Raw genomic sequence first — 19,511 nt, forward strand, 5'->3', positions numbered from 1 at the left:
TATTTCTCCCCAATAGAATAAATAAATGGGGATACATGCTATTCTATTAGGAAAACTGTGTATGATGTGATATTTAATATGCCTAATAATGTGTAAATGGCCTCTCAACAAATAATTAGAGAGAAAGAAGTAATATTTTGATTGTGATCATTGTAAGTTCGATGTTATGCCTTTTTCAATAATTTTTCTCACGTTTTTGTTGTTGTTGTTGTTTTAAAAATATTTTTTGTATTATTAATTTATAATTTTTTTGATGTGGGGGGGTGAATATAGCTGATCATATAGATACTCAAATATCTGAAAACATGATCAAATTAAAAGTCTTGTATTGATAAGCTTTTGTTATTCATTTATCTTCATGTATAAGACTACTTATGTGAAATGAACAACAATAGGAACAATGATGACCACTAGTAAAATAATTATGCAAATTACCAAACATAATCTCATCTTTAAATCTTTCCACCACATTTGTTTTCTAACCCTATTAGCACCTCTCTTAAAACCTTGGGCAGATACAGCTAAGTTATCAGCTTTATCTTCAATAGAGGTTAATCTTTCACCACGTTCGGCAACCTTGTTGATGTTATCCCTCATGATACCAACAGTATCGTCGATTTCCGCTTGTAAAGCAGCGGTCTTGGATTGTGATGGCTCTTCAGCAGCATTAAAGTGCTCTTCTGGTGGAACATATGGATCGTATGGTATTGATGATGACATATTCAGTAATAATTTATTTGTGTAATCTCTTTAAATTGTATTCTCTCCCGAGGTACCCAAAGTCAGAAAAGAAATAATGAAATTTTACTTTGCTTAAATATATATACCCTCTATATACACTTCTAATAGTAATATGGATATCTGTGATACTCAGTTTGTCATAAGGAAGTCATTTACATCAATGGTTCTTTATCGTTAACATATTAATCAATGTCTATCTTTGGTGTCAAAACTTCCACACACAATTTTCGAAAACAAGTCGTTTCGCAATTTGGATCACCTTTTACGATGCGGCTATAACAAGGTCACCAAAACCGTTATAAGAGTCTCATCTCATCTCATCTCACTACATGGCATTCATGTACTTGACCCCATGTATATACTTCTTGGTTCTCGTTATGTTATGTTATATTATATTATATTATAAATTTCATTTGATAAGATACAATTTATGTACTTAAATAGATAATTTTTCATTGAAAGCAATTTCGATAGTTTTGACGGCCTCTTCAATGGCTTCCGGCTTATCACCCATACCTTGAAATACGTTGCCTTTACCACCAGCTTTACCACCGATTAATTGGGAAACTTGTTTAGCTAAAGCAGCACCATCGAGACCACTGGCTAAGGATTCGTCTGAAATGTAACAACCGTGGGCAACTCTACCTTCTGGATCATTACCAGTTAACAAATAGATAGATTTATCCTTAGATTTACTCTTGATATGGTTGATAGCTTCAGTGATGGCTTTAGCATTGGCTGGAATGTCGATGAATTGGGCAAAGTATAGAGAGTCTTTGTTGTTTTCAAAATGTTCCTTGACTGCATCAACAACTTGTTTGGTTTCAACTTTAGCTCTGGCTTTAACTTCATCCTTTACAACTTTTTCAATTTTAGTGAATTTTTCCTTTAATTCGTTTTTTCTAATAACTGAGATGGATAATTGGTTTAATTGAACGCCAAGCTCTTTTAACTTCTTTTCTTTAGCTTGAGAGAACGGCAATTGTTCAGTTTTGTTCAACTCTTCATCAAATTCATTAGCAATTCTTTGAACTTCGAAAGCTTCAGCACCGGAAACAGCAACAATTCTTCTAATACCTTTAGCAATACCACTTTCTTCAAGAATAACAAAGAACTTAATGTCACCAGTTTTGGGGACATGGGTACCACCACAGAATTCAACAGAATATTTATTCCATTCTTCATTAGTTGGGTCAGCTAACAAGTCCTCGACAGTCTTACCAACAGAAACAACACGAACAGGATCTGGGTACGTTTCACCAAAGACAGCACGAACAGAAGAAATTCCCTTGGCTAACTCTAATGGAACATCTTTGTAATAAACTGGTAAGTTTTTTTTGATTTGATCATTGGCAATTTCTTCAACCTTACGTAATTCATCCAAGCTTAGAGCCTTCTTGTGTGAGAAATCAAACCTTAACTTTTCTGGAGCAACTAAAGAACCCTTTTGGTCAACATCGTTGCCTAAAGTTTGTCTCAAAGCTAAATTTAATATGTGTGTACCAGTGTGGTTATTCTTGATTGGTAGACGACGTTCTTCATCATGTGAAGAGATAGTTTTGTCGCCCTTGTTTAATGTACCTTCGATTAAAGTACCAGTGTGGAAGACATAACCGTTGTATAATTGCACATTGTCAACTTGGAATTCAGCTTCACCATCAATGATAATCTTACCAGTATCGTATTCTTGACCACCTTGTTCGGCGTAAAAAGAAGTCTTATCTAAGATAACACCATACTTCTTACCAGCTTCGGAAATACTGTCAACAAACGTTTCACCATCATATAAGCTTAGGATAACACTTTCGGCATCTGTGGAAATATATTTGGCACTATCATCAGTTTTTGGTACTTTTAGTTCATTTAATTGTGATAATTCATGAACATTTAATTTTAGCATATCAAAATTATCTTTCTTACCACCTCTCTTTGAGGCTTCATAAGATTCTTGTTTAGCCTTTTCAAAACCTTCTTCGTCAATTTTCAAACCTTGTTCTTCGGCCATTAATTCAGTCAAATCAACAGGGAAACCGTAAGTATCGAATAATCTCCAGACTTGTAGACCATCTAAAATTTTGGTTTGACTCTTGGCAGCAGCTTCAGCGTATTTCTCAAATAATTTTTCACCACGGTCTAAAGTCTTAGCAAATGAAGCTTCTTCTTCATCTAAGATTTCGAATAAGAAAGCAGGGTCCTTTGTAACTTGAGGAAAAATTTCTTTAACTTGTTCGATTAAAGTTGGAGCTAAAGTGGAGAAGAAGTTACCGATTGGGTAGTTCATGTATTTACGAGCGTAACGAGCACCTCTTCTTAGAATACGTCTTAAGACGTAACCTCTACCTTCATTGTTTGGTATACCACCATCAGTGATAGCGAAAGTTAAAGTACGAACATGATCAGCCAAGACTCTGTAAGCAGTGTCGATACCGTCGACATCCTCAGCACCAAACTTACCAGAGTATGGTCTAACTCCGGTAATTTCTTGGATTTTAACGAATAATGGTTGGAAAACATCAGTGTCGTAGTTAGATCTGACGTCTTGCAAGATAGATACTAATCTTTCGAAACCCATACCAGTATCGATATGTTTAGCTGGTAAAGATTTCAAAGAACGGTCTTGTTCTCTGTTGTATTGCATAAAAACTAAATTCCAGATTTCTAAAACATCTGGGTCATCCATGTTAACTAAATGGGCAGCATTTCTGCCACCAATTCTGTCATAATGCATCTCAGAACATGGACCGCATGGACCTTGTTCACCCATTTCCCAAAAGTTATCATGTGAATTACCTGGAATAATATGGTCTTCAGAAACACCGACAGCTAACCATAAGTCTTTAGCTTCTAAATCAGGTTCCAAACCTTGCTGAGCATCACCTTCGAAATAAGTGACGTATAAACGATCAGCTGGAAGACCATAAACGACAGTCAATAATTCCCAAGCGTAGGCAATAGCTTCTTTTTTAAAGTAATCACCGAAAGACCAGTTACCCAACATTTCGAAGAAAGTATGATGGTAAGAGTCTCTGCCGACATCTTCCAAATCATTATGTTTACCACCAGCTCTGATACATTTTTGAGAATTGTAAGCCCTCTTTAAAGTAGCAAAATCAGAAGATGGGTCAACGGTCCCTAAAAAAATAGGCTTGTATTGATTCATACCGGCATTTGTGAACAATAAAGTTGGGTCATCAAAAGGCACAACTGAAGAAGAAGGAACATATGTATGGCCCTTGCTCTTGAAATAGTCAAAGAAAGTTTGACGGACGTTCTTAGCCATCCACTTGGATTTATCACCAACAGTCATTTATAATGTATAGGAATGAAAGAAGTCAAAAAAGAAAGCAACCAAAATACACGTCCCTCTAAAAAGACGAGTTAAAAATCTGATTCAACTGCAGGTAAGTTGTTTCACTACCTATCACAAAAGAACAAGGAAACTTACAGAACAGTAACAAATACAACACATACACACATATATATATATAGGAATATACTTGACCCTACTATAAATTATTTACTTAGAACAATCTTACTTTTATATATATATATTAACAATGCAAACTTTAAGATTTGTCATTTTAAGATAGTAACAGTTATCGAAATGGCTCATCGAACTAATCTTCAAAAATTTTCGTTGAAATCGTTTCTTTTTGGCGCAGCGCAACTAAGGGCCGGGCATCGATTTTTGTTTAGCAACTCAAACAAGATTGTGTTCATGATCAACAATTAAATCCCAATGCACATAATGGTGCTAGAGAACCAGAAGTTCTGAGATTGAATTGATTTATGGGGTTAATGAATTTTAAGTACTGCTAATTAATTCAATTGGCTACAGTATTAGTAGTGATTTGAGAGACAGAATCTGAGCTTTTCTTCTTACGGTTAAAGGTAGTGAACTTTGGTGAATTTGCAGGATTTGTCATTAAATTAATCAATGGAACAAAAAATGATGCGGTTTCTTTTGTTTTGGTTCTTTGTGGTTACTGTTGCTAGTTTACATGGTGTGCGGGGGTCCCACTTTGCTGTGGCTCCTCCGACAAGAATATGGAGTGTTTTGAACCGTCTGTTACATGGGTCTTCTTTACGTTCCAGGGTGTTGAATGATCTTTATCCTTTGGTTACAGGTGTAGAGGAAGGCGTTGATGCGTATGCTGAAGATGGTGAGCTTGTCGATTTGGTTGCTGATGTGCTTGTTGATAAATTCGATTTGCCAGAAATGGCATCCCTCTTTCTACATTATTACGATTTGTATCCTATGGGTTTCCCATCTGGTAATCAAACGTTTAATAACGAGAACTATTTTATTTTAAATGGTCAGAAATTTTTAAATGCAGAAGATATTTTTTACTTCAAAACTGGAGATTTAAAAGCACAGTCAAAAATACCAGACTCACAAATCGTCCAAGACAATGACGTTGTGATCGGCAAAGATCCAACAGCTCCTATATGTATCTTATATGGTTGTCCCTCTCCTGGCGATGACTCTGAAAACTCGTTTGATGCTTTTAATAGAAATTTATACAGCGATGCCGTCAATACTGGGAAACTAAGATTTATTTGGCGCTCTACATGTTCTTTTGATTTCGATGATCCTGAACAAGAATTAGGATACCCTCTTGAGTTGACAAAAAGAGAAGGACTACGAAATGCTATTTGGAAATGGGATACCCCATATGATATGCCGGAACAATTTTCCAAAGTGGGTTATGAGATGTATGAGCCAAAAGTTGAAGAACTTGGGGACTTAGATTTACGTGTCTCTTCCTTGATTGCAAAAACATACAAAGAAAACAAGGATTTCAAAAAAACTTTTAAATTGATTAAAGGGATCTCCAATAATTTCCCTCTTATAATCAAAGATTTATTAAAATTAAAGATTAATAATAAGATAATGGAAAGTAACGAGAAGTTTCAAAAAAGTGGAGTTGATTATAATATGCTAGGTCTTTTTATTAACGGACAAAGTATGAGGTATTCAGCTTTGGATGATTATTCTTTATTGAATGCGATAACCAAAGAATATAAGAGAATAAGTAGTTTTCAAAATGATTTAAAACATTTTAAGTTAAAACATTTTAAAAAAGCTTCTAAATCATTGTTGAATAAATTTTCTTCAATTTCGTTATCAAATTTACAAGAAATGCAGCCAAATAAAATTGATTTACATAGACATCCAGCTTTTGCTAATAGTATTATTTATTTTAATGATATTGAAAAAGACAAGCAATATAAAGGGTTGAGTAAAAAAATAGAAAGGTTCTTTGAAAAATCAAAATTTGGTGAAGTTCCAGAATTAAGAAAAAATTGGAATGAAGTGATCTTTGTTATAGATTTTAATGACTTAGAAAACTCAGTAACTCAAGAAGCATTGGCAGGCTTGTTACGTGCCTTAACTATTATTGAACAAGGATACCCACAAAGAATTGGTTTATTACCTCTAAATACTGGTCTGGATAAAAATATTATCAATTCAATTTATGAATTAAAAGAATCTAATTTACAAAATTTGATAGAGTTTCTAACTCAATTAGAGGCCAATAAGGAGGGTGAAAGAACAGATGAGGAATTCCTATTCAGTGATTTTGATGACGTTCCAAATGTTGCAGAATTATTGAATGAGTTACAAATATTTGGAACTTCTATTATCATTAATGGTGAAATATATCCTTTTAAATCGAATACATGGCATTATTTACTTACCAAAGTTATTAAAAAAGATGTCAACTTACTGAAAAGGGAGTTAACTAAATATAAAGGTCAGAAGAAAGTTGATGTTAGAGGAATTTTACATTTAAAGTCTGCTACCGGTAGACATTTTAAATATACTCCAGATTATTTTTCAGATGCTACTTATACTTCAATGAATAGTTTTGAGTTGGATAGTCTTGATGTGGGTATTATTGATTTTATCCCAATTGAAGAGTATAATGTGTTACACACTATCTCGTTGGTTGACGATTTTGAAAATGAAATTTCCCTTGAAAGGTTGCATAATATATTGAAGGTAGGATTTTCTGGGATCAGGATCAGATTAATTAATACTAATACAAATATCAAGAGTAAGACATGGAAGTCCTTGCAGTTAATATTGAAAACTTCCAATGACGATATTGAATCGAAGTTAGTGTCCTTGATTAAACAGGTTAGAAAATCTAATAAAAATAAAGTTACCAAATCAGAAAATAAATTGAATATTGAGCTTTTATCGAAATGGTTGCCTGATATTTCTAACAGAATTTTAAAGAGTTCAGATGCTTTTTTCACTATTAACGGTAGATTTGTTCATTTAGAATCTTCTGAACTTCCTTCTACTACTGATTTTAAAAACATTATTCAGCGTGAGGCTAAAAGAACAATTGATGCCGTTATGGTGCTGGAGGATGAGTATCCTGGATTCACAGAAGAGAGAATTGACCCAAATCTTATTGAAATGGTTTCATCGCATTTAACAAAGTTATTCTACCACGGATCACAAATTTATGACAATGGTATAGATTATAAGACTGAAAGTACTTTACCTCGTATGAATCTCTCTGGATTCTTCAAGAACAATGGATATACGGTATTTGAGCGCTCATCAAAAAAGTCGCAACCGATTGAACTCACCTTAGTTATTGACCCATTAGAAGAAAGAACGCAGAAGATAATGACGCTAGTGGATAAAATCATGGATCTTGATTTTATAAGCATCCAAATAGTTTTATTACCAACTAATGAATTGAAAGTGGTGCCAAATCAACGTATTTATATTGATGATAGTTCAGAATATCACTCTGAGATCCATTCTTTAAAGAAAACATTTAATATCGACATCGATAATCCATACCAAATTACCATTAAAAACCATGAAAACATTGGCTATAAGTCAGTGGTATTAGACGTGAATGCATTTAATGAGAAGGATCCCATTAGTGAAAACAACATCGATGGCATATCTGGGGCATGTCTACAACTAATTGGTGAAAATGGAGAAGTGATTGACAAAACTTTTACAATGGGTACGTTTGGTTATGGACAATTTCAAATATCAAAATTAAGTTCGAAATTAAAAATTCAAAGTTGCGATAATAATTTTGAGGTGGTGTCTATCTCTATGGACGGTAAACCGGATTATATTGAAGATGAAACCATCGAGTTGTTAAATTTTGACCCACACAAAGTATACGTAAAACTAAGGAAACTGGAATCAAAACCAAGTAATGACGCTGAAGATAAGACCGCGATTAATATTTTCAATATAATAAATGATGAAACAGAAAATGAGGAAGAACAATACAAAAAATTCATCACTACGATAAGTACTCATAACGTGGATAACAAGAAAATCAATTTTTGGTTATTAAATGAACCTTACCTAAGTAACAATTTACTCACCTTCATCCAACGATTTAATAATGAGCATAACTCAATGAGCATTGAATTACTTAATTATCAATGGCCAACTTGGTTACGCCCACAACGATTCAGGTCCAGAGAGATGAAGATTTCCAAGATCCTGTTCAACGACGTTCTGTTTCCGAGGGAAGTAAAACAAGTGATATACATGGACTTGACAGAAGAAGAACCGGTGGCAGTGGATCCATTTGTGATTGCCAAGAGATTAAATCAACAACGGGACCAGGACTATTCATTCCGGATGGTGAAGATGGAAGGCACGGGATATTGGGACGAAGGGTATTGGTTAAAATACAAGACCGAAAATGAGAATAATAAACTGGCCTTTAACTTTTATTCCAGCCGACCAATAATCGTTATTAACATCAAAAAACTACGAGAACAAAAGAGTGAATTTTATAGCGATAAAAGTATAGGGGATCTAATCAGAATCCATTACCAAAGGGTATCGAATGATTTCAATTCATTGCAGAATATCGACCAGGACTTATTAAACGATCTTCAAAACCAAGTCACAATTAGAGAAATCGCGAAATATTTACTGAAGCCACTAGAGGCAAATAGTTCTGGTTCATCGGATGCGAATCTACACGATGAGTTGTAAGCATACACAATGTACAAGAGATTGAATACGTTCCTTTCCTTTCGTACAGCTGCCTGTTGGTTCTAGAACTCGCCAGAACCGGAATCCAGTTGAATTGACGGTGACACAACAACGCAATGAATTGCGCTTTTAAGCGGAAGACCCTTAAAATAGACAATTAACAAGACACAAATCGGTGCTGAAGTGAGAACCACGGGCGCACGACTGAATGACCCAATGTACATTAGTAATCAGCCGAAAAGAAAAGAAATGATAAACTCAATTTGTGACTTTAACTCTAAATCACTCGGAGCGTCCCATTGCCAGTTGGTCTCAGATAGAAAACAGGGAACCAGCGGCCGAAGCGCCGGACGCCACCCTCGTCTGAGTCATCATCGTCTGTGGTCGTTGATAACGCACCACATCGTGCTTACAGACCGCGCGAGCACCGCCGCCGTTCGTCCACCCGCTTTCGTGCGCCCGCTCGTCTCCCGCGCCGGGGAACTTCAAAAACTCACAACATGAGAGCAGAAGCAGATAGAGGCCGATATGACGCGCCGTCCACCACCTTCCCCACTGGCCTTTGGCCCGCATTCGTGGCGGGAGGGACCTTTCCTTCGCTATGACGTTGTGTCGTTCCAACCATTCGGAATTGAGCCTTATCAATCGGCAGCCCTCTGCTGGCCACACACAGAAAAATACGTGCACGCCTGGCATTGGCGACAGGGGCTGCAGCCGCAATCACGCATTGTTTTCTCAATCCAGCAAGCACGCCGAGAGGCACGTCCCAGCAGTGGTGAGCGCCGATTGCCCGTGGGCGCGAACGCTATCAGAAACAAAAGCGGACACAAAAGCGGACCGAATCACCTGTGGCCCACCCCCTCCCCCACCCCTCTCCCTGGCTTCGCCTCGTCGTTCATACGGAGATTCCCTTTCCCGCTTGTTTCTTTTGTTTTCCTTTTTTCTTTTTCCGCTTTCTTCCATTCGGAAATGCGGGATTGGCGCAGTGCGCTGTGCGGGTGCACCCGCACAGCGCACTGCGCGAACGGACAGCTACACGTCGAAGAACTAAATGATCTGGTGGTTCCTCCGGTTCGGCCCCATGGCGCTTGGCAGAGCACGCAATTGATACGACTACACGCTCACAATCCCGTCATGGCCGCCCTTCTGGATTTACCGTTGCCGGGATAGTGCCGCTAAACCCCTCAATTCTCGTTTCTTTTTCTTTATTTAGGGCGTTCTTTCTTTTTCTCGTATCGCGTGAAATTCCTCATTACTGATTATACTCTGGTTTCTAAAACTATATAAGCGTATGGGGATATTTTGAAACAGAACCTAAATTAGGATTCTGCAATAGTCGGTATCCACTGCCAAAAACAACAACAACAACAACACATACTTTATTCTATTGCGCACAGGTAGAACACGGTATATATATAACAACATCGGTTTTTTCCACAGAGCACACAGCATAAACTACCAAAAATTAAAAAAGCAAACCACAGCACCAGTACACAACACAGACAGAAGAACATGAATCTATATTCTCCACAACTGGAGCATTCTCAGCTGAACGCTATCAATCCAAGGCTGGGCCCTGTCCCGCATCCTCCTGCCGTTCAAAACTCGAAATCGGACGTCACCCCGCGTTTCGGCGTAGGCTACGGCCTGCCCGTCCCAAGCATCCTGGTAAACTCCTATAACCAAGCTGCTCCAGAGGAGCGCTCCGTTCCCTCCCCGCCATTGTCCCCGAAGATTGCTCCAGTCTCGTACAACGGCCCAAAAGTCACTCTCCCCAGCATCGCAGGCTTGATCAGCAAGCACCCCCTGGATGAGGAAGAAGCAATCAGAGTCAGGCAAAGCTGGCCAGTCGGCATGACTGTGAAGGACTACACTGGAAATAACATGAGATTCCTATCAGAATACTCGGTGTTCAAAGACAGGTCCCCAAGGTACCCACAGACTTACACTTCCCCACATTCATACTACCATGGCTCCTTACCACCTGTCTGTTACGGAAATGCCATGAACGATGCTAATCATGCAAGGTTTAGGTCTCCAAAGCGTATCCTGGACTCGCAGTTCAACAGGGAAAGGGCTTTCAACCGCACAAATAGGAAATACACCGCAGTTGTCAGAGACAATAATAGTTACAGTTACACTTCCCCTCCAACTTACACAACCAATAATTCAAGTTACGTGTACGGTGGCGGTTACCAACAAATATCCTCGTCCCCAGCAAGGCCACACATCCAACAACAACAGCATAAACGTCAACATGCGAAAACCGCAGGTCAGAACTCTTCATCTACAGCCAATCGCCGTTTCGAAAGGAAGGCTAATCCAGCCACAATACCTCCTTTGGCTTCCGCGGCAATTGTCAGCAAAGCACCACAATACGTACCACAAATATCCTGGCAGCAATTGCCAGACTATTCCCCTCCATTATCCACGATCCCTGATAACAAATACTGCATGAAGATAGAATGGAAAGGATCCCAAATGGACTTGTCCAACGATCCACTGCGTGATCAGTTACATCCAGCTGAGTTGGTCCTAGCACAGATTCTACGATTACCTTGCGATCTGTACCTGGATTCAAAGAGAAGGTTTTTTTTGGAGAAAGTCTATAGAGTCAAGAACGGTAAAACTTTTAGAAGAACTGACGCACAGAAGGCGTGTAGAATTGATGTTAATAAAGCATCAAGATTGTTTCAGGCTTTTGAAAAAATTGGCTGGTTGGATGATAAGTACTTCAAAGGAGTAGTATAACTGCTTCTTAGTACTTCATTATGTTTTTGAATTCACATGGATATATTTTTCACTTTTCAACATTTCACATCACCGGTTTGTCATTTTATCATTCATCATTTATCATCGTTATTTTTTTAAGAATCTAAAGGTCAGGGATTTATTATTCGGTTGTACTACTTTTTCATATTTTTTTTTAACTTTTTTGATGATATATATTTATATATACTGTTTCTCAACAATAATATATATCTTACAAGTATTATTAAGATTATTGTTTTTCAATCGTTAATATCATATATTATAAAATAAGGTTGATATATTATTATATTATACATGTATTTTATATGAAAAAGAATGCATTATTATTTATATTTTTTTAAGTTAAAATTTTTGTTCAACACAGGAAAAATCTAGTCACTATCACTAGAATCTTCATCACTACCACTTGAATTTTCTTCATAAACTAATTGTTCACCACTGTCTTTCACTTCAGGTAACTCTAAATCTTTGTGACTTTCAGTGTTTTCAGCTGATACTTCTTCATCAAAAATAATCTTCTTATTTGAAACGACTGGTAGATTTTCAATTTCTGATGAAACGCCATTCAAATTATTCACACTAGCATCGCCATTTTCATAATTATCTGTTAATAATGTACCATCGATGGAAATCACTCTACCCTTTGTGAAAACGTTTCTTATTTTGAACTTTAATTTACCATCGATGTTTTCACCATTTCCATCAACCCAATGGCCCATTGATGTGTTATGTTTAGTAGTGCCAGCTTCGTTTGAAGTGTTTTCAGTTTCGCCTTCCTCAGTTTCATCCCAATCATCGAAATGCTCCTCATTTTGTATAAATGTCCAATCATCTGGTATATAATTTTTATTAATGCTTGCATTAAAAGCATCGTGTATCAATAAACCAATATGTGAAACGGATTGAATGAAACACCAACCTTCAATTATATCTCCAACTTGCGGTTGCCATACAAACATGTCACAATTGCACCAACAAAAGCCAAATGGAGTATCGGCTGTTATTTTAATCAATTTTTCATGAGAATCAGGCGGATTACTTGGATCAGAATCTAAAATTCTAACATTTTGATAACCTAGAACCACACCATTCACCTTAGGATTATATTTCATCACCATTGGATTCAGATGTTGCTTCATAACACCTTGAGCTGGGTTGTTGGCATATATTGGAGCGACAGAAACGTATAATGAGATTGGGACACGCAAAATGCAATTGGATATGCCAGATTCATAGTCAACTGGGTTAGGAATAGAATTTTTGTGCTTCTTAATAAATTTTGCAACAGCAGAGCTATCGGCAGATCTCTTAGACATTGTTATTTTTTTGTTGTCTCTTTCCGCTTCACCATAAAGTAGTACAATAGTCTTTCGAACAACACCAGAATTATATATAGTATATTAATATAAGATATCATTTATAACTGTAGTAAGACTCTTTAACAATCTCAATTTAAAATCAACAGTTTGTAGCTCATCTCAAAATTTTCAATATGTAAATTCATAGTGAGAAGTTTCACGATGAGCTTAATTTTCATTTTTTTTTTTTGAAAAATTTTTAAAGCGTAACAACAACATCATAATATACGTAGCAATCAAGACATAATAAGATAAAGAATAGAGAGTAACCATTATCAGGTTCATGCCATGTAGTTATAAAACTGATCATATATATAGTCCAAGTTAAACGGTAACCAATCAATGTTCATCTTCGCACTATATTGGTAAGAAGTATACTTGATTCTTGGTAGTCGTATTAGCAAAAGATTCCGTGTTTTTCAACAACTTCCTTGAATCGTAAATCTTAAACCATTGGCGGTAAATATAAAGAGTGAATATTACACCGCGTATGTCCTATAACCCAAATTTTATATGCCACAAAAACGAAAACAATTTTTAGTTCTCTCCATGTTAAAAAAATGATTGTACTTCTTGATATAACTAACAAGAATATAAAAAGAAGAACTTGTTGCAATTATAATTACATTATAGTTAGAATCTGTAAATGCCTACTAGATGAACAATAATGAAGTAACCGAAAGGTGCATATATATTATTGAATTAATAAATTTTTACCTTTAAAACCCCTTCACTGCAGCATGGTATGTTGTTTTTTCATGAATATGCATTGGAAGATCTAATGTTATAAGTTTATTTGATTTATAACATATTAGTGTCTTCTTTTTCTATCGCAACGTTTATGTATTAACAAATTCGCACAATTGGGAGCTGTACCACTAATACTATCGGCAATGTTTAAGTACAACTTCATTACAAATCATGTATTATCTGTATTTTAACCAATTATAACTGCATCAGCGGCTATTTTTCATTATTGTTACAGCAACCTGTTTGATCATTATCTACGACCAGAATTTTTTCAATCAGGGAAAAAAAAATATATTTGAAAAGTTTTTTTTTCTCCAATTTGCTCATCTCATCGATTTTTCAATTTTTGTTTGTTCATGCACACTACTATACTCTATATTGAAATATTGTTGTATGGAACATTATGAAGGTTCAGACAGGAATAAAAAAATTTTCCACAGTAAAAGCATTATATTATTAATTTGTTTTTAAATAAGAGGTTGTATACTTTTATTGTTCCTATTTTAAACATTGTGGATTCAATTACAAAGAGGTTAGCGAAAACTTAACTGGATAACCATTGAACAAAATTAAACATGGATATCTCTAAGCCAGTAGGTTCTGAAATCACATCAGTTGATTTTAGCATCTTAAGTGCGGAAGAGATTCGTAATTTGTCAACAAAACAAATTACAAATCCTACTGTTCTAGATAATTTAGGACATCCTATCTCCGGTGGTCTATATGATTTGGCTTTAGGTGCCTTCTTAAGAAACTTATGTTCCACTTGTGGTTTGGATGAAAAGTTTTGTCCAGGTCATCAAGGTCACATTGAATTGCCAGTTCCATGTTATAACCCATTATTCTTCAATCAATTATACATTTACTTAAGATCTTCATGTTTATTCTGTCATCATTTTAGATTAAGATCAGTCGAAGTTCACCGTTATACTTGTAAGTTAAAATTATTACAATATGGTTTGATTGAGGAATCTTATCAAATTGATAATCTAACTATTGGCGGTTTAGATGAAAGTATTACTGATGCAGAAGAAGCTGAAGAAGATAATGCTTTAGATGGTGAACAAAGCTCAAGAATTAAAAACTTTGCTGACTCTTACGTTAAGGAGATTAAAATAAAACGTAACGAATTCGTTGAAATGGCTATTGCTAAAGCTCTCTCCGAAGGTAAGACTAGCGTAAGAGGTACGTTCACTGCTATTATCAACGATGAGAGAAAAAAATTAGTTCACGATTTCTACAAAAAATTATTAGCTAGACCAAAGTGTGATAACTGTGGTATGTTTTCCCCAAAATTCAGAAAGGATGGTTTCACCAAAATTTTTGAAACTGCTTTATCTGACAAGCAACTTACAAACAATAGAGTTAGAGGTTTCGTTCGTCAAGATATGATTAAGAAACAAGAACAAGCTAAGAAGTTAAATGGTGAAGAAACAACTGAAGAGAACTTTGAAGTTGGCAGAAATCCATCTAGAAAAACCAAAACTGGTTCTACCTATATCTTATCTACTGAAGTTAGAAACATTTTAAGAGCTGTTTTTAAAACTGAACAACAAGTTTTACAGTATGTTTTCCATGCCAGACCAAATCTTACTGGTAAGATAGTTAAAGCTGATGATTTCTTTATGGATGTTGTTTTGGTTCCACCTACTAGATTCCGTTTGCCTTCTAAATTAGGTGATGAAGTCCACGAGAACAGTCAAAATCAATTATTATCTAAAATATTGACTACTTCATTGTTAATTAGAGATTTGAATGATGAAATTTCAAAATTACAAAAGGATAAGGTCGCCTTAGACGACAGAAGAATTATTTTCAGCAGATTGATGAATGCTTTCGTCACCATCCAAAATGATGTTAACTCATTCATTGATTCCTCAAAAGCTCAAGGTAATAACAGCGGAAAGTTACCAGTCCCAGGCGTTAAACAAGCTTTAGAAAAGAAAGAAGGTTTATTCAGAAAACACATGATGGGTAAGCGTGTGAACTACGCTGCCCGTTCCGTTATTTCCCCAGATCCAAACATTGAAACCGATGAAATTGGTGTTCCACCCGTCTTTGCTACCAAATTAACATACCCAGAGCCTGTCACCTCTTATAACATCGCTGAATTACGTCAAGCTGTTATCAATGGTCCAGATAAATGGCCAGGTGCTACCCAGATTCAAAATGAAGATGGTTCCTTAGTCTCTTTGATTGGTATGACGGTTGAGCAAAGAAAGGCATTGGCCAATCAATTGATGACTCCATCATCAAACCCAGCTACACATACCTTAAACAAGAAGGTTTATCGTCATATTAAGAACAGAGATGTTGTTATCATGAATCGTCAACCTACCTTACATAAGGCTTCTATGATGGGTCACAAGGTTAGAGTTTTACCTGGTGAAAAAACTTTACGTTTACATTATGCAAATACTGGTGCTTATAATGCTGATTTTGACGGTGATGAAATGAATATGCATTTCCCTCAAAATGAAAATGCTAGAGCAGAAGCTTTCAATTTAGCTAACACTGATTCTCAATACTTAACACCTACTTCTGGTTCTCCAGTTAGAGGTTTGATTCAAGATCATATTTCAGCAGGTGTGTGGTTAACAAGTAAGGATAGTTATTTCACAAGAGAGCAATACCAACAATACATTTACGGTTGCATTCGTCCAGAAGATGGTCACTCAGCTAATAATAAATTGCTTACTATTCCACCTGCTATTATTAAGCCAGTACCATTATGGACAGGTAAGCAAATCATTACTACCGTTTTATTGAATGTCTCTCCTGTTGACATGCCAGGTATTAACTTAAAATCTAAGAATAAGATTAAGGATGAATACTGGGGTCAACATTCCGAGGAAAATGAGGTTCTATTTAAGGACGGTGCTTTACTTTGTGGTATTCTAGATAAGAGTCAATACGGTGCCTCTAAATACGGTATCGTTCATGCTTTACAAGAAGTTTACGGCCCAGAAGTTGCCGCTAAGGTCCTATCTGTTTTAGGTAGATTATTTACTAATTACATCACAAATACTGCCTTCACTTGTGGTATGGATGATTTACGTTTAACAGACGAAGGTAACAAATGGAGAACTGATATTTTGAAAACCTCAGTTGATAGAGGTCGTCAAGCTGCTGTTGAAGTTACTAACTTAGAAAAGGATACAAGTGCCGACGATTCAGAATTATTAAAACGTTTAGAAGAAATTTTACGTGATGATAATAAGTCTGGTATTCTTGATGCTGTTACTTCTTCCAAGGTCAACGCAATTACATCTCAAGTTGTTTCCAAGTGTGTTCCAGGCGGTACCATGAAGAGGTTCCCAGAAAACTCTATGCAATCTATGGCTCTTTCCGGTGCTAAAGGTTCTAACGTTAACGTTTCTCAAATTATGTGTTTGTTAGGTCAACAAGCCTTGGAGGGTAGAAGAGTGCCAATTATGGTCAGTGGTAAAACATTACCATCTTTCAAGCCTTTTGAAACTGATGCTATGGCTGGTGGATACATTAAAGGTCGTTTCTATTCCGGTATCAAACCACAAGAATATTATTTCCATTGTATGGCCGGTCGTGAAGGTTTAATTGATACAGCTGTTAAGACTTCAAGATCTGGTTATTTACAACGTTGTTTAACAAAACAATTAGAAGGTGTCCATGTATCGTACGATAATACTGTAAGAGATGGTGACGGTACTTTAATTGAATTCTTATATGGTGGTGACGCTGTTGATGTTACCAAGGAGTCGTACATGAATCAGTTCGATTTCTGTCTAGACAACTATGACTCTTTATTGAAGAGATATAACCCAGCTGCATTGATTGACTTCTTGGATGTTGACTCTGCTTTGAAGTATTCTAAGAAGACATTAAAACATAGAAAGAAGAATAAGAACGTTCCACATTACTTACAAAATATTAAGTATGATCCTGTACTAGCTAAGTACAATCCAGCTAAATACTTAGGTTCTGTTTCAGAGAAATTTCAGGATAAATTGGAAAATTTCTTAGATTCCAATTCTCAATTGTTTAAGTCTCACAAGAGTGTTAATGAAAAGAAATTCAGAGCTTTAATGCAATTAAAGTATATGCGTTCTTTAATTAATCCAGGTGAAGCTGTTGGTATTATTGCTTCCCAATCTGTTGGTGAACCTTCTACACAAATGACATTGAATACTTTCCATTTCGCCGGTCACGGTGCTGCTAATGTTACATTAGGTATTCCTCGTATGAGAGAAATTATTATGACAGCGTCGGCTGCCATCAAAACACCTCAAATGACATTACCTATTTTAGATGATGTTACAGATGACCAAGCTGATATTTTTGCCAAGTCTATTTCGAAAGTTATTCTATCAGAAGTTATCGACAGTGTATCAGTTACAGAAACAACTACTTCTCAATCACGTTCTTATGTTATCAGTATGAAATTTTACGAGCAAGACGAATATAATGAAGAATATGATATTTCAAAGGAAGAGTTACAGAACGTTGTTGCTAATAACTTCTTGACAAGTTTGGAAATTGCTATTCACAAAGAAATTAAGAAACAAAAGAAAACAACTGCTTCTGATGTTGGTATTGCTATTCCAAAGGCTCAATTAGCATTAGCCGCTGTAGAAGGCCTATCGTCGAAAGTTATGGAGGATAATGACGAAGAGCAATCTCGTAAGAAGACAAAACAAGCTGTTTCTTATGATGAACCAGATGAGGATGAGATTGAAACTATGAGAGAAGCTGAAAAATCATCTGATGAAGATGCCATGGGTTCTGACAAGGATTCTGATTCTTCAGATGATGAATCTGAATCGGATGAAGAAATAGAAAAAGAAACCACTCCAATTAAAACATTGAATAAGTCACAACGTGACAGACAATCTGCTATTATTTCTAACCACAAATTTGTAACAAAGTACAACTTCGATGATGAAACTGGTAGATGGTGTGAATTTAGACTTGAATTGGCTGCTGATACTGAAAAGTTATTAATGGTGAACATCGTGGAAGATGTTTGTAGAAAATCTGTCGTCAGACAAGTTCCTAACATCGATAGATGTGTTCATCCAAATGCTGAAAATGGTAAGCGTGTTCTAGTCACCGAAGGTGTCAATTTCCAAGCTATGTGGGAACAAAATGATTTCGTCAATGTTGATGGTATTACTTCAAATGATGTTTCTTCAGTATTAAAGACATATGGTGTTGAAGCCGCTAGAAACACTATCGTTAATGAAATTAACAACGTTTTCTCACGTTACGCTATTTCTGTTTCTTTCCGTCATTTAGATTTAATTGCAGATATGATGACAAGACAAGGTTCTTATTTAGCTTTCAATAGACAAGGTATGGAAACATCCACTTCGTCATTAATGAAAATGTCTTATGAAACCACATGTCAATTCTTAACTAAGGCTGTTTTAGATAATGAAAGGGAAGAATTGAACTCTCCATCAGCAAGAATTGTTTTAGGTAAATTAAATAACGTTGGTACTGGAGCATTTGATGTCTTAGCGAAGGCTTCTCATGCTAATTAAATAAAAAGATAAATATAAATATACAGAATAAAGAATAATCAATAATTATAAAGAGTCTTTAATTAAGAAAATGCCTGGTTGTATTGTAAAAGCTAGGTTTATCGATCATCGATTTATGCATTCTCGGTTATAGTATATTAGACATATAACATTTTATTTGTGATTAATATGAATATGGCTATATGTGTACGTGTGTTTTTTAAAAAATTTATCATTATTTTAAATAGTACTACATTTTCTAGAGGTTACATACAATATATAAAATATAATATTGTGATATTATTGTAATTGAGGTTTTATAATTAATTTTCATTTTCAGTCGTAAAATATTTATTGAGCGTTAATTTATGTTATGATAACATATAT

At 35.7% G+C, this 19,511-nt stretch overlaps 7 protein-coding genes across 7 annotated transcripts; 4 read left to right on the forward strand and 3 right to left on the reverse strand.

Moving 5' to 3' along the window:
• Positions 1-372: 372 nt before the first annotated feature.
• Positions 373-720, reverse strand: TPHA0H02740 (uncharacterized protein; the record flags this gene model as incomplete). The annotated part of the gene is made up of 1 exon (XM_003686863.1): positions 373-720. One exon carries the CDS (start codon positions 718-720, stop codon positions 373-375), a length of 348 nt encoding a protein of 115 aa, XP_003686911.1.
• A 457-nt stretch (positions 721-1,177) lies between these two features.
• Positions 1,178-4,048, reverse strand: TPHA0H02750 (alanine--tRNA ligase; the record flags this gene model as incomplete). Its single annotated transcript, XM_003686864.1, has 1 exon — positions 1,178-4,048. The coding sequence occupies one exon, from the start codon at positions 4,046-4,048 to the stop codon at positions 1,178-1,180; it is 2,871 nt and encodes a 956-aa protein (XP_003686912.1).
• Positions 4,049-4,678: 630 nt separating this feature from the next.
• On the forward strand, positions 4,679-8,743 carry KRE5 (Kre5p; the record flags this gene model as incomplete). The annotated part of the gene is made up of 1 exon (XM_003686865.1): positions 4,679-8,743. One exon carries the CDS (start codon positions 4,679-4,681, stop codon positions 8,741-8,743), a length of 4,065 nt encoding a protein of 1,354 aa, XP_003686913.1.
• Positions 8,744-9,271: 528 nt separating this feature from the next.
• Positions 9,272-9,913, forward strand: TPHA0H02770 (uncharacterized protein; the record flags this gene model as incomplete). Its single annotated transcript, XM_003686866.1, has 1 exon — positions 9,272-9,913. One exon carries the CDS (start codon positions 9,272-9,274, stop codon positions 9,911-9,913), a length of 642 nt encoding a protein of 213 aa, XP_003686914.1.
• Positions 9,914-10,255: 342 nt separating this feature from the next.
• TPHA0H02780 (SWIRM domain-containing protein) lies at positions 10,256-11,494 on the forward strand (the record flags this gene model as incomplete). Its single annotated transcript, XM_003686867.1, has 1 exon — positions 10,256-11,494. The coding sequence occupies one exon, from the start codon at positions 10,256-10,258 to the stop codon at positions 11,492-11,494; it is 1,239 nt and encodes a 412-aa protein (XP_003686915.1).
• A 392-nt stretch (positions 11,495-11,886) lies between these two features.
• Positions 11,887-12,831, reverse strand: RPA43 (DNA-directed RNA polymerase I subunit RPA43; the record flags this gene model as incomplete). The annotated part of the gene is made up of 1 exon (XM_003686868.1): positions 11,887-12,831. One exon carries the CDS (start codon positions 12,829-12,831, stop codon positions 11,887-11,889), a length of 945 nt encoding a protein of 314 aa, XP_003686916.1.
• Positions 12,832-14,198: 1,367 nt separating this feature from the next.
• On the forward strand, positions 14,199-19,145 carry RPA190 (DNA-directed RNA polymerase I core subunit RPA190; the record flags this gene model as incomplete). Its single annotated transcript, XM_003686869.1, has 1 exon — positions 14,199-19,145. The coding sequence occupies one exon, from the start codon at positions 14,199-14,201 to the stop codon at positions 19,143-19,145; it is 4,947 nt and encodes a 1,648-aa protein (XP_003686917.1).
• Between the last annotated feature and the right edge of the window lie 366 nt (positions 19,146-19,511).

The sequence above is a fragment of the Tetrapisispora phaffii genome, chromosome 8, assembly GCF_000236905.1.
Source record: "Tetrapisispora phaffii CBS 4417 chromosome 8, complete genome".
In the NCBI taxonomy this organism is placed as follows: domain Eukaryota; kingdom Fungi; phylum Ascomycota; class Saccharomycetes; order Saccharomycetales; family Saccharomycetaceae; genus Tetrapisispora; species Tetrapisispora phaffii.